General features: G+C 39.9%; 1 protein-coding gene across 1 annotated transcript; it reads left to right on the plus strand.

The window, feature by feature from the left end:
• The first annotated feature begins 631 nt into the window (after nt 1-631).
• On the plus strand, nt 632-14,637 carry SDHAF4 (succinate dehydrogenase complex assembly factor 4). Its single transcript, XM_047760228.1, has 3 exons — nt 632-776; nt 8,443-8,592; nt 14,213-14,637. Exons 1-3 carry the CDS (start codon nt 713-715, stop codon nt 14,320-14,322), a joined length of 324 nt encoding a protein of 107 aa, XP_047616184.1. The 5' UTR covers nt 632-712; the 3' UTR covers nt 14,323-14,637.
• The last annotated feature ends 658 nt before the right edge of the window (nt 14,638-15,295 follow it).

The raw sequence follows: 15,295 nt of genomic DNA on the forward strand, positions 1-15,295 counted from the left end.
ACCTCATGGTTCCTAGTCGGATTCGTTAACCACTTCAACACGACGGGAACTCCCACTGTGGTTCTGTATAGACTTCCATAGGTTCCATGAAGCCTCCTGATCCGCCACATGTGCTCGGAACAGCACTGGAGCCGCTGGACCATGAGGGTGGATGCGTGGCGCTACTTCCAGGCAGCTGGACCAGATGGAGAGACTTCTCTTGCTCTACGCTTCACTCAAAACCTCATCTTCCAGGTCACCCAGTCAGTGGGTCAGAACTGACGAACTCAAGAGTTCACTGAACAAGCAGAGATTTTAAAATGTAAAAAGGGAGGACTGCCGGAAAGAAGCCTATTAGAGGAACAAAGGAGTAGAAGGTGCCCAACTTGGGGGAAGTGAACAACGATCTTCGCCTCAGATTAAGAGCAACAAATGGAATCATTCCCTCATCCAGCTTCAGCCATGATTTGGGGTCTTAAACAACACGGAGTTCAGGATAGTTTGGGTTGTTCTTCGTGAGAAGGTTGAGCCGCTCCACACCCGCCGTTTTTCAGCAGATAGCCCAGTCCGGGGCCTTAGATGGATTCCTGGAGCGGGCCACAGAGGTCCCGCCCCACGGCGTACACAGGCCCCGCCCCACGGGCGGTCCATCCCTCACGCGGTGCTTGCCGGGAGCACACCTCGGCCTTCATCTCCTGTTTGTGCAGTCTCGGAGACTGTGGGAGGGGACGTTATGCCAGTGTCGTGCTTTACTTTGTTGCTGGGTCGTGTCCCAGTCACAGCGTGGAGAGCGGCAAGTAAGGCGCCCAGTTCCAGGGCCAAGGTCGCGGGCGGGGTCGCAAAGGCTAGGGCGTCCGGCTGGGTAGCTGCGCTTGTCCCGGGTTCGGGGGCTCAGGAGCTGCGATCTTCTCTGTCCGGCTAGGGGCCTCTCGCCTCTGCTCTGGGCAGGCTCTTCCCCGCCGGAGCTCGGGTTGGATCTGGAGCTGGAGGGTCCCCAGAGCCCGCCCCGCCGGACAGCTGCTTCCCGCTGACCATGGCTCTGGGTTCGAAAGGGAAGCAAACGTTTCTGGTTGTCTGGGGGCGCGCTATGTCTGAAGCTAGTGAAAAGCATGGAAAAGTAGGCTCTTTGGCAATGAGAGTCGTCCTTTACTTAATTTACGTCGAAAAGGACTTAATGGCAGTTTACAGTATCTTTTATAAAGTGGAGAAGTGCGGGATTATGGAGAAGGTAAATAAGTATATTAAAAATTAGATGGTGGGAATTAATTACAGAAAATATGCATGCTTTCAGTAAAACGTTTTTTTTTTAAAGGGCGCTTTTTTTTTTTTTTTGGCTGCGACCACGGAATGTAACTCAGCATTTTTAAAAACTCATTTTTTTCTGAAAAGTTTCTCACGCTATTAGAGACTTAACTCACAAAGTATGCTAAGCATAGTAAGTTGAAAACAGTTCTGGCCTTCATCCTAATGTGCCCCTGATTCCTATGCAGTTTTCCTTTCTGAAATCACTTCTCCCCAGACTACTTCTTTGTTGTAAAAAATTGTAAATGGTCCAGAAATGGATAATATAGAAAGTACAAGTCTTATCCAAACCGCAAGGTAGTAACTGTGTGAAGATTTGTGTTTTCATTCAAAATCCCTTTTTCAGTAGTGTTAAAACCTTAAAAATGAAGTATTTGATACCAAAATTTATGTAACACGTGTAAGAAGCAAAGCAGACACTTATGAACCCATTCTCCAACTTAAGAAATAGAATATTTCCAGTGCCAACCAGCTATCTGTGTGCTTCCTGAGGCAATTGTGTAACTGTGTTTTTGATCTTAATGGAAATGGCTTCATATCATTTGTATTATTATACTTGCCTTTTTCAACCACTATTTTTAGATTTGTCCATATTGACATATGATGTTGTAGGTATTCACATACCATACATTTTTCCTTTCTCCTTCCCGCTGAGAACATTTGTGTAATTCTAGACCCCAGGATTGGCTGCTACACATCTTGTGTACATTGTGGATGTACTTGCACCAGGGGTTGAGTTCCTGGAACACATGGTATAGGCCTGATCAGTTTTACAATATGATACCAAGTTGTAAAGGCATTTTCCATTTCTATTGGCAATTTATACTTCTTCCAGGAGTATATTAGAGTTTCTGTTGCTCCACATATTTGCCAACACTTGATATCAGAAAATTTAATTTTTATCTGCCTATAGAGTATTGAAGTTGTATTATGATTTTGTTTCTCTGGTTAGAGAAGCTGAATATCTTAAAAGTTTTTAGCTCTTTTTTTGGTGAAATATCTCTTCATTTTTTTATTGAGTTCCTTGTCTTTCATATTATATTCCTTTTTTTTTTTTTTTGTCTTTTTGCCTTTTCTAGGGCCACTCCCGAGGCACATGGAGGTTCCCAGGCTAGGGGTCTAATTGGAGCTGTAGCTACCAGCCTATGCCACAGCCACAGCAATGCAGGATCCAAGCCGCATCTGCGACCTTCACCACAGCTCATGGCAATGCCAGATCCTTAACCCACTGAGCAAGGCCAGGGATTGAACCCGAGACCTCATGGTTCCTAGTTAGATTCGTTAACCACTGCGCCACGACGGGAACTCCACATATTTATATTCTTTACATATATTAGAACACTGCCTTTTTTTGTTATGTAAGTGGCAGCTCTGTTGAGGATAGAGGGAATGAAAAGTGCTTACCAAACTGAGAAGGCATCTTGAGATATATAAAAACACAATTGACTTATTTATTGATTTTGTATCCAGTAAGCTGGTTAAATTATTAATTTAAATATTTATTATTTGCAGATTTTGGTGGGGGTGGTGCTGTGTTAGGTAGACACAAATATTACGTATAAATAATAAAAATCTAGTTTCTTCCTTTCCAATCTTTGTATCTTTTTCTTTCTTTTTTTTTTTGCTTTTTAGGGCTGCACCCATAGCATGTGGAGGTTCCCAGGCTAGGGCTCAAATTGGAGCTGCAGCTGCCAGCCTGCACCACAGTCAAAGCAACACCAGATTCAAGCCTCGTTGGCAACCTACACCACAGCTCACTGCCTCACTGGATCCTTAACCCACTGAGCAGGGCCAGGGATTGAATCCATGTCCTCATGGATACTAGTCACATTCGTTACCACTAAGCCCCAACAGGAACTCCTATATCTTTTTTTTTTTCTCTTGTTTTTCTGTCTATGCTCATCAGATTTCTAGTACTGTGGTGATAGGTATCTTACCTTGTGCATAGTTGTAAAGAGAATATATTCATATTGTATCATGTAATATTATCTGTAGATGTGCCTTTTATTAGGTTAATAAAGTCACCTGTTATTTCTAGAAGGATTTGTTGGGGGAGGTGTGTATGTAGTTATCTGTTTTTTAAGACTGAACAGATCTTGTAATCTACTTAATTCATTTTTCTTCATCTCATTCAGGTGATTATATCATTCTTCTTTAATCTGGTGGATTGGTGAATTATGGATTTTTCTAGTGCTGAGTCACTCATTACTAGAAAATATTCAAATTGATCACAATGATTATATTTTTAATATATATTGGATTTTGTATGATAATATTTTGTTTAGAAATGGGCCTGTAATTTTCCTGTCTTGCAATTTGCTTTTCTAGTTTTGAAATTAAGGTTATTCCAGCCTCTTACAAAGAATTCAAGAATGTTCTCATCCTTTTCTTTGTTGAACTTTTTTTTTTTAGGGCCGCACGCATGGCACATGGAAATTTCCAAGCTAGGGGTCCAGTTGGAGCTGTAGTTGCTGGCCTGTACCACAGCCACAATGCCAGATTTGAGTTGAGTCTGTGACCTACACTGCAGCTCATGGCAACAATGGATCCTTAACCCACTGAGCAGGGCCAGGGATCAAACCCTCATCCTCATGGATACTAGTTGGGTTCATTATCACTGAGCCACAATGGGAACGCCAAGATTTTTTTTTTCCTAAGATTGAAATTATTCATTCCTTGAATGTTTACTACAACCTGCCTGTAAAACTATCTAGACCTCCTCATTTCTTTGAGGGAAGATTTTAAATTACTGGTTTAATTTTTCTATTGATAATTGTGGTATTTCTCTTGTCAGTTTTTTTGTTTTTTGTTTTGTTTTTTTTTCTTTTTCTTTTTATGGCTGCACCTGCAGCATTTGGAAGTTCCTGGCCCAGGGGTTAAGTTGGAGCTGCATCTGCAGGTCTCTGTCATAGCCATAGCAACATCAGACCCAAGCCACATCTGTGACCTATGCTGCTGCCTGTGGCAACACCAGGTCCTTAAACCACTGAGCAAGGCCAGGGATCTAAGACACAACCAGGGATCTAATGCACATCCTCATGTACACTATGTCATGTTCTTACCCTGCTAAACCGCAAACGGGAACTTCCAAGTCAGTTTTGATAAGTTAAATTTTTCTAGAAAATTACTCATTCTGTAAACATTCAATACATAGGCATAAAACTCCTGTTTGTTTTTTTTTAATTTTTGCTTTCTCTATAGCTATATACTGTTTTTCTTATTTATCTTGCCTTATGTTGTTTTTTGCATTTTGGTTTTATTTTTTGTCTTTTTTTTTCTGTCTTTTTGCTATTTCTTGGGCCGCTCCCGCGGCATATGGAGGTTCCTAGGCTAGGGGTCCAATCAGAGCTGTAGCCACCGGCCTACGCCACAGCCACAGCAACTCAAGATCCAAGCCGCGTCTGCAACCTACACCACAGCTCACGGCAACGCCGGATCGTTAACCCACTGAGCAAGGGCAGGGACTGAACCCGAAACCTCATGGTTCCCAGTAGGATTCGTTAACCACTGCGCCATGACGGGAACTCCTTGTTTTTGTTTTCATTTTTTCATACTAGCCTTACCAAAGACTTCACAGTAGTTTTAGTCTTTTAAGAGAACCAACTTTGGTTTTGTTGCTTTTCTTTGTTTTACGTCTTTTGTTATTTTCTTCTCTTACTGTTATTATTTTCTTTCCATTTTCTGTGGGTTCCCCCTCACCCACCCCTTTTTTAGGAAACCTGGAAATAGTGCATCTCACCAGCCTGTCTTAGGTCAGGCTACAACCATACAGTAGGTGGCTTAAACATCAGATATTTGTTTTTCACAGATACAGAGGCTGGGAAGTCCGAGACCAAAATGCCAGCACATCTGGTCTCTGATGCGAGTTTTCTGGTTTGCAGATTGCTGTCTTCCCATTGACTCCTCATGTGGCAGCCAGCAGAAGACCCTACCAGCTCTCATATCACTTCTTAAAAGGTCACTAATCCTTCTATGAGGGCTCCACCCTCATGACCTACTTGCCTCCTAGAGGCCCCACCTCCTAATATTATTGCATCAGGGGATAGAGAGTCAACATATGAATTTTGCAGGGACATAAACGTTCAGTCCACAACACTCGTCCTTTTTTCGAAACATGGTAATGATTCTGTTCATAAAAAAAGCATACAGCTAGATTTTGGTGGGGTTTTCTGTCTTTTTAAGACCACACCCGAGGCACATGGAAGTTTTCAGGCTAGGGGTCCACTTGGAGCTGTAGCCACAGCCACAGCAACACAGGCTCTGAGCCATGCCTGCAACCTACACCACAGCTAATGGCAACACCAGATCCTTAACCTGAGTGAGGCCAGGGATCGAACCTGTGTCCTCATGGATGCTAATCAGGTTCGTTAACCACTGAGCCATGATGGGAACTCCCCGATTTTGGTGGGTTTTTGTTTTGAAGTCTGACAGTCTATACCTTTTAACTGGAGAGTTCAATCCATTTATTATTATAGTTACTGATCAAATTGGCTTTATTTCTACCATTCTGTTTTTTGCATTTTCATCATACTTTGCTTGAATTCAATGTTCTTTCAATTTTTTTCCCCCTCTGCTGGCTTTGAAGATATATATTGCCTTTTATTTGTTAACCATGAAGTCTAAATGCATGCTTAAGGAAGTCAAAAGTTAGTATCTTTCTTCTCTTCCTAAACAATACAGGGCTTAAAAATGCTATGAATTTACTTGCCCTCCATCTTTGTTGTTCAGCCTTTGAGGGATGTTTGTATTCTCAGGTATATGTTAGCGTGAGATTGTATGGTAGCACAAATCAGTGTTACTGTTACAGTTTTATATAGTCAATATGCAAATTTTTTTTTGTCTTTTCTAGGGCTGCACTCGTGGGATATGGATGTTCCCAGGAGGGGTCTAATCGGAGCTGTAGCCGCCAGCCTACGCCAGAACCACAGCAACTTGGGATCCAAGCCACGTCTGCGACCTACACCACAGCTCATGGCAATGCCAGATCCTTAACCCACTGAGCAAGGCCAGGGATCAAACCCACAACCTCATGATTCCTAGTCAGATTCATTAACCACTGAGCCACAATGGGAGCTCCAATATGCAAAATTTTTACTTTCTGTTTCTATCTAAACTTCACTTCTTGGATTGATCTCTTAAAGTACATTGTTTAGAAGCTCCCTTTGGTGACAGTGCTTTGTGATGGTTTCTCAGTGGGGTTTTTTTTTTTTTTTTAAATATATAGTTTATTTTCAATCTGAAAATCTGATTTTATTTCTCTCCTGCTTTTGAAAGGTAGTTTCAATGGATATGTCGTTTTCTCACAGCTCTATCTTCTGACTCTGTCTTCTACCACCACCCCAACTGGTTTATATGCGCATTTTATTTATTTTCTTTTTTTCTTTTTTCTCTTTTCAGGCTGCATCTGCAGCATATCAAAGTTTCCAGGCTAGGGGTTGAATCTGACCTGCAGCTGCCAGCCTACGCCCCAGCCACAACAAGGCCAGATCCAAGCTGCATTTGCAAACTGTGCCACAGCTCACAGCAACGTTGGATCCTTAACCCACTGAGCAAGGCCAGGGATCAAACCATGTTCTCATGGACACTATGTAGGGTTCTCAACCCACTGAGCCATAACGGGAACTCCTGTGTGCACATTTTAAAGTCTTCCAGCTCACTCACTTTTCACATTTTCTGAATGAGCTTCCCCTAGTCCTGGCCTCTAATGGCTATGTATTCAGCTTAGGCTCCAAAGACTGGCCCCTCTCTGATATCCTGAGAGCTCTGTATCCCAAGCTGTAGGGGAGAAGGACACAAGTTATGTAGCATTTTTCTTACTGGGCTGCTTTGATAGTTTATCATTATTTACTTTCTTAAAGATTCTTCCTCTGATTTAGAAATGTTTTGTCAATTTTTTTTTAACCTTTCTAGATTCTTTATGGCTGTAGCGTTTTAGCATGTCTGATTTCTGAGGTTGCCAAAACAGATGTTGAAAAGTTGTTTTTATTTTTTATTGGTGATTCACTCTCTTTCGTTTGCTTTTATTGTTCTTTTAGAAGGTCATCTTCTTGCTTGTAATGTACTTGTAAACACAGTGCACTTCTAAATAGGTTTTATACCTGGAGGTGAAAAATCTGATGTGGGTCTCTCTGGGCTGGAACCAAAGTGTTAGGGTTGTCTTTCCTTCAGAGGCTATAGGGGAAAGTCTGTTTCCTCCCTTTTCCAGCTTCCAGAGGCTGCCCAATTTCCTTGACTTGTTGCCCCTTTCCTCTGTCTTTAAGGCCAACAACATTGCCAAGTCTGTCTTACACCACCATCTCTCAGATTCTCTCTTCCTCTTTAAGGGCCTTTGTGATTACAGTGGATGGACCTGGTAACCCAGGAAAGTCTTTCATCTGAGTAGCAACCACAGTTCCATCTGCTACCTAACTCTCCTTCATCTTGTGACCTAACCTACATATAGGTTCCAGAGAGTAGCTTCTCACTCTCTTTCAGGACTGTTATTCTGCTTGCCACAGTGGTGTGACCAGAACTTGTACCCATCTCTATCTGCCTCTAAAGCCGTTCCTTCAGGAAGTTGGAAGGCCCCAGCCCTGAGGTCATTTCTCAGGGTGGTTTTGCCCTTATTGAATTTTATCTGAAGAAGGGTGGTATAACTTTCATAATACTCTAAGTTTACCTTTTTCATTATAACCTAGAGAGAAAGTGAACTCGTTTAGACATTGCAGATACCCAATACATGTTTAAAAGTTTAATTGGCAGAAGAAAGACTATGATTAGGATTTAAATATAAGATTATTAAATACAGTTCCTTGTAACTTCTAGAGATTTAAATACTAAATATTGTCATTGAAATGTTCCTACTACTTAGTTACTTTTAATGATCTGATCCCTGATATTTTGGCATTGCTTCAGACAGGAATACGTATTTTATATATAAGTTTTTACAATTTTGATAATGGTTGACTAACTTCTTTTCAAACTGATAGCATTGGTTGCCTCCGAGGAAGAGAACTGGCTGGCTGGAAGATTGGGACAGATGGAAGAATTGTCAGTGAATGTCCTTTTATACATTTTAACTTTGATAAATATAAATGTGGAAGCTTGAATCAGTGAAAGTATCAAACTTTGGAGCAGAATAAATGAACAGGTGCTATTTTTTCACTGTTTTCACTCTGCTAGGATCACCCCTGCTATGTCATCCTTTGAGGAAAATGAGTTCTCAAGGAGAGAAATCTGAACAAATCAAACAACCCCTTAAGAAGCCAAAGTTACCAGAAGGTCGTTTTGATGCACCAGAAGATTCCAATTTAGAGAAAGAACCACTGACAAGTGAGTATAGTGAAGCTTCTCTCTTAATTTTTGAGTTCTCAAAGTGTTTTAGATATTGAGAAAAAAAAATGAAGGAAGCATGTTATTGTTTATAATCCATCATTAACAATGAATAAAATTACCATATTGACCATCAATGTGGGATGGGTTTAAAAAAAAAAGATTTCAGGCCTCTAGCAATGATTATGTTTGATCGATTGATTGATGTTAACTCATTGGTCACATGACAAAATATATGAATTAAGACCTACTTTGATGCAAATAACAGAAACTTAGTTGAGCAAGTTTAAGCAGAGGGTAGAATAGGTTGTTATTAAGGTTCAGGGGACAGGTGAGGCTCCCTAGGGCAGTAACGTTTCTGGGCCTTGGAAGAAGGCCAGGGTCTCAGGACTAAGCACTGTCTGGAAACCGGGATATTCTCCCTCATTCTCATGTCCCTGATCACTACTCTTCATTATTTTCTGTTTCCAGACTTCCTTCTGAGTCCATTGGTCAGAAAGTTACTGCTCCTAGGGTGTTTCTGTTGTAGCTCAGCAGGTTAAGAACACAACTATCATCCATGAAGTTGGATGGCCTTGCTCAATGGGTTAAAGATCCAGTGTTGCTGCAAGCTGCAGTGAAGATCCCAGATGCAGCTAGGATCTGGCATTGCTGTGGCATAAGCCGGCAGCTACAGTTCCACCGATTTGACCCCTAGCCTGGGAACTCCCATATGCTGCAGGGACAGCCCTAAAAAAAAAAAAAGAAAGTTACTGCTCCTAGCCGATACTCAGTTTAAAAGAACAACCAGACTAAAAATACAGTTTCTTAGTTCTAATTTCAAGTTCCTTAAGAAGAGAGTTCATTTGCCCAGCTTCAGTCAGGTGGCCACGGCCAAATCAACCAGAGCAGGCCCTGGCCGGGGTCATAGGTGAACTTGGTTGTTCTCGCTGTAGCCACATGGTTGGCGAAAGAGAAGGGGAGGTTTGGGGAGTAAAGAGGTTTTTTTGAGGGAGGTGGGGTGATAGACTAAACATTATTTTGTATTCAATATATGTAAAATTAGGCTATGGCTTAAGGCTTTAGGAGCTTACTTTATTTTCATTCTGTAGTCTTTTGTACCTTTGAATTGTAAACATGTACAAGTATTAGCTATTCAAAATATAGCATTTCATACAGCATAAATGTAAACATACCATTTGAACTTTGGCAAGAGTGCCCTTCTCGTCTGATTTTTCCAGTTTCATAAGAGCTACCTCATCTATGTAGTGAAGCATCCTAGGCAAAGAAGATACCAGTAGAGGATACGGGGACCTGTGTCTGGAACTCTTTCTGGAATATAAAAGCTTTTGGGATTTGCTTATTATTTACATATTTCAGTTTATAGGACTTTACCAAGCCCAATCTAATAAACGGATCAACCAACCAAGATAATGGAGACTTTAAAAAAGTTGTTGTAGCATTGTGAATGTATTTAATGCCACTGAATTCATGTATTTAATGCCACTTAAAAATGGTTGAAATGATAAACATTATATATATTTAATACCAAAAAAAGAGGAAAAAAGCATATTTCAAAACGTAATCATCTATTTCACTTGGTGTTAGGCACCCATCTTAATTTTTTAGTCATTGTTTTTCAATCTTCATTTTATCTAAACAACCCTGGGCTCTTTTTTAAGCTCCTCTGCCTCTGCTCAATTCTCACATGTAGGTATTTGCCACGCCTCTGTCTTGAGCCCCGTAAGCATTCGTACAGAGAGCTCATATCTTCCTGAGATGATCTGAAGTATCGCATATATGTTGGTGATTCACACAATAATACCTCTAGTCAGACCTCTCTCCTGATCTTCTCCTATCTATAACCATAGGGTCTTTGCTTGCATGTTCTAAACATATCTCAAAATTAATAATCTAAAACTATACTCATCATCGTCTTTTTGGTTCCCTCTCACCTCTCTACCCTATCTACTACATCCCCAAGCCTGAAATGTGGGGGTAATCCTTTCCTCCTGCCTCTTTCTGTGTCCTAGATCCAATCACTAACCAAGTCTTGTTGCTTCTACCCTCCTCACATCTCTCAAATTCACCTCCTCTTACCCATCCTACCCACGACAAGTCTGTCATCTTCCTTCTTGTCTGCCTTCTAGTCTTGTCTCCCTTCCCCTAGTACATACCTCATTCTAAGGAGAATATATAGGTTGTACCTTTGCAGAGAGTAGGTTTTGTTTTGAAGATGATATGATTGTTTGCAGCTAGGCACCTTGTTTGATGAAAAGGTGAATAAGGATAGGAAAATAGGATACATAAATAACTATGAACAGGATATTATGTGGTAACTGAAATGAGAGATACAATACATAGAAAAGGGTCAAGGAAAGGTAGACAAAAGAGATAACATTTGAGGTGAGGTCTAAAGGAAAAATAAATTGTGGTGAGTAGATAAGGAGTGGTGGGGAGGTGTTTCAATAAAAGAGAGAAAGGAATGGTCAAAAGAAAAGAGGCTGGGGAATGTGACACATGCAAATCAGCTAATGGGCCTCTTGGGCTGCAGCATAAAGCGTCTCTGGTGGATTAATAGAATATAAGGCTAGAAAAGTAGAATTGGTCCAAATCTGAGAAGCCCTGAAGTACCAGGTTATGGTGTATGGGCTTTTTGCAGTAAACAGTGAGGAAAGCATTGAGTGTTCTTAGATAGAGATTGTTTTAATCTGCTTTCTTAAAGTATAATCTGCATATAATAAAATTGACTCATTTTAAAAGTGGCTACAGCTCCAATTCAACCCCTAGCCTGGGAACCTTCACATGTAGCAGGTGCAGCCCTAAAAAGACAAAATATATATACATATGAGGAAATGATGACTGAAAACATCCATAATCTGAAGATGGAAACAGATAACCAGGTACAGAAAGCATAGAGTCCCAATGAGATGAAACAGACCCACACCACGACAAATTAAAATGACAGAAGTTAAAGAGAATTCTAAAGGCAGCAAGAGAAAAAGTCACATTCAAGGAAATCCCTATAAATTTATCAGCAGATTTCTCAGCAGAAACTGTGCAGGCCAGAGGGAGCAGAATAGAATGAGCAAATGAGTGCTTCAAATAAGCAAAAACTAAGAGTTCATCAATACCAGATTTAACCCTCAAAGAAATTTTCTTTCTCTCTCTCTCTTCTTCTTTCTCCCTCTTTCTTTCTTTCTTTCTTTCTTTCTTTCTTTCTTTCTTTCTTTCTTTCTTTCTTTCTTTCTTTCTTTCTTTCTCTTTCTCTCTTTCTCTCTCTCTCTCTTTCTCTCTCTCTCTTTCCTTCCTTCCTTCCTTCTTTCTTTCTTTTCCTTCCTTCCTTCTTTCTTCCTTTCTTTCACCCTAGAGGAAATGTTGAAGGGATTTCACTAAGTGGAAAAGAAGCCATAGGAAAGGGGAAATCCTGTTAGGAAAGGCAAATATATAGTAAGAACTGAGGATCAACCTTGAGTGTAAGCCAGTACAAAGATTAAAACAAACAAACAAACAAAAATTGTAAAAGCAAATATAACTACAGTAATAGTTAAGGGATAAACATGATGATGTAAAATACAAGATCAAAAATTAAAAATGTACAGGAAAGGAGTAAAAAATGTATCTTTTAGCCAGTGTTTGAACTTAAATGACTATCTCTCACCTCTGGTACCCAGAGCCACAGCAGTGACAATGCTAGATCCTCAACCCACTGAGATGCAAGGGAACTCAATTCTTGCTTCCTTTGTTGTAGATTAATTGACTGTAGGTGCATGGATTTACTGTTCTATTCCATTGATCTATGTGTCTGTTTTTGTGCTGGTACCATCCTGTTTTGATTACTGCATCTTTTTCAAAGAAGACATACAGTTGGCTAAACATAAAAAGATGTTCAACATTGCTAATTCTTAGACGATTGCAAATTAAGCCAACAATGAATGAGCTATTACCTCACACCAGTCAGAATAGCTGTTATCAAAAACTCTACAAATAGCAAATGTTGGGGAAGATGTCGATTCCCAATGTAAATTGGTGCAACCACAATGGAAAACAGTGTAGAGGTTCCTCAAAAAACTGAAAATAGATCTCTCATGTGGTCCATCAGTTTCACTCCTGTGTATATATCCAAAGAAAATGAAATCTCTAATTTGAAAAGATACATGCATCCCAGTGTTCATAGCAGCATTATTTACAGTAGCCATGATATGGAAGCAACCTTAAGTGTCCATTGACAGGTGAATGGATAAAGAAGATGTAGTGCATCTGTGCACATGGAATATTACTAGCTAGCCATGAGAAAGAATGAAATCTGCTATTTGTAACATTGTGGGTGGTCCTTGAGAATATTATGCTTAGTGAAAAAAGTCAGATGAAGAAAAACAAATTCTCTATTTTATCACTTATATGTGGAACCTAAAAAGTAAAAGAATAATATATATAGCAAAACAGCAACAGACTCATAATATGAAACTAACATGTTACTAGTAGGGAGAGGGAAATCGGGAGGGCCAAGATAGGGGTATTGAATTAAAAGATACAAACCACTCTATAAATTAGATAAGCATTGAAGATATATTGTATAGCACAGAGAATTAACTAAGAGGTTTTATCTTGTAATAATTTTTAATGAAGTATAATCTATAAAAATGCTGAATCACTATACTGTATACCTGAAACTAATATAATACTGTAAATCAACTGTATTCAATAAAATTGAATGAATGAATGAAAGAATGAATAAATAGACATTGTTTAAGAATTGGGATTCTTTCTAATAGCTGATTCCTCTCCTGTTCTTTCCATAAACAAGTCAGTACAGTGGATGGGCAGAGAGCAAGACTGCAGCCAGAATATGTGAATTCAAGCTCATTTTCACCACTTAGTAATTGTGCCACCTTGAGCTCTTTGTTTCATTTTTCTTATCTATAAAATGGAGCTAGTACTTTTCCTTTTCCTAAAGGATTATTATGAGGATTAAAAGAGTTAATATGTATAAAGTCCTCAGAATTGGGTCTGACTCAAAATGGATGTTCCTGTTAATGCATAAACCGCTCTTAGGTGCATCAATGGCCATTTCATCTAACCACTTGCCGAAGCCAAAACCATGTGATGAAGAATAATAATTGTCATAGCTAAAATTAATAGAGCATTCTTAGTACCTGCCACTGTGCTAGACCCTTTACATGCATTTCTTTATTTGTCAAGTAGTAAAGCAGGTATATGGTTGTCTCCATTTCACTGATAAGAAAAATAAGGCATTGAGTCAATGTCATCCTCAAAGTAATCTTGTTTGAAAACCTTGCAAACCCTGTGGATCTGTACTCTGTATTCTCTGCACCCACCTCCTGTTTTAACCCAGCAGCACATAAGCAGCCACTCCCCAGATCAGGGTCTGGGAGCTGCTCTCAGAATTCCAAGTCATTACTGTAGGCAGTAAGTTGATTGGATATGAAAATGTATCCTAAAGTGGAAAACTCAAACTGGGGGAAAAGAACCATGTTTAGAGTTCTTTTAAAGATTGCATAGTGGTAACCTCATTAGTGGCATCTATCCTGTTAATTGTCAGCTCTCCCTCGGAATTGACCATGATGCTTTTCCCATCACCACTGACTGCATTTGTTTTACATCTTCTGTCTTCCTTTAGAATTTCCAGATGATGTTAATCCTATTACCAAGGAAAAAGGTGGACCCAGGGGCCCAGAACCTACCCGATATGGAGATTGGGAGCGAAAAGGACGCTGTATTGATTTTTAAGCCACACTTTATTTAAATTTAGTATCTTTTTCGGATTGTGTACATCTGAGTTAACTTGATTATTTTCTTTCTGTATATCCTTTAAGTCATCTAATTTCTAAATGTATTTAAAAATATATATGATAGCTTTGGAAGAAAATATGCTGCTATAAATTAGGGAAGAAGAAATATTTCTATATTAGCACATTAATTTTAATTTAAATGTATTGGGGTTTTTAAGTGATGATTAGAGCTGTGAACTTTTATCTCATCATGTTTCATTTTAAATGAATTGCTTATAAGATACATGTGTAAATAAAACAAATTTTTAAAAAATTATTTTATTGCCACATGCTAGGTAACAGTGGCTTTTTTTTTTTTTGGTCTTTTTAGGACCACACCCTCAGCATGGAGGTTCCCAGGCTAGGGGTCGTATTGGAGCTGTACCTGCCAGCCTCCACCACAGCCACAGCAACGAGGGATCTGAGCTGTGTCTGTGACCTATACCACAGCTCATGGCAATGCCGGGTCCTTAACCCACTGAGTGAGGCCAGGGATCGAACCCATGTCCTCATGGATACTAGTCGGGTTCATTAACCGCTGAGCCAGAATGGGAACACCAACAGTGGCTTTTTCAATGTGAGTTAATTAGTGTGTTATAGTTTGGTAAGGTCATAGTAACAGCAGAACATCTTTAACTCTGGAGCCAGATTACTTGGGTTCAGATCCCACTCTGCTACTTACTAGCTCTGTGACCTTGGGTAAGTTATTTAACTTCTCATTGCTTCAGTATTCTTACATGTAAATTGGAGAGAATACTAATTCCACCCCATAGGGCAGTTGAGAAGATTAAATGAGCAAATACATGTAAACCATTTGAAGCAGTGCATAGCACATACGTCTCATTAAGTGCTATCTATCCCTAAATCATAAATGTGTTTTTCTAAGTCTCTCGATTGCCTGGGGCTGGGGGGTGGGGTGAGATTAAGAAAGT

Source organism: Phacochoerus africanus, chromosome 2 (genome assembly GCF_016906955.1).
Source record: "Phacochoerus africanus isolate WHEZ1 chromosome 2, ROS_Pafr_v1, whole genome shotgun sequence".
NCBI lineage: Eukaryota > Metazoa > Chordata > Mammalia > Artiodactyla > Suidae > Phacochoerus > Phacochoerus africanus.

What these genes read in the sequence shown, in the direction of transcription:
- SDHAF4 (XM_047760228.1), top strand. Translation starts at nt 713, where the DNA reads ATGCCAGTGTCGTGCTTTACTTTGTTGCTGGGTCGTGTCCCAGTCACA. An exon ending in CACAGCGTGGAGAGCGGCAA is followed by an intron (nt 777 to 8,442) that starts GTAAGGCGCCCA and finishes TCACTCTGCTAG; the next exon opens with GATCACCCCTGCTATGTCAT. An exon ending in AGAGAAAGAACCACTGACAA is followed by an intron (nt 8,593 to 14,212) that starts GTGAGTATAGTG and finishes GTCTTCCTTTAG; the next exon opens with AATTTCCAGATGATGTTAAT.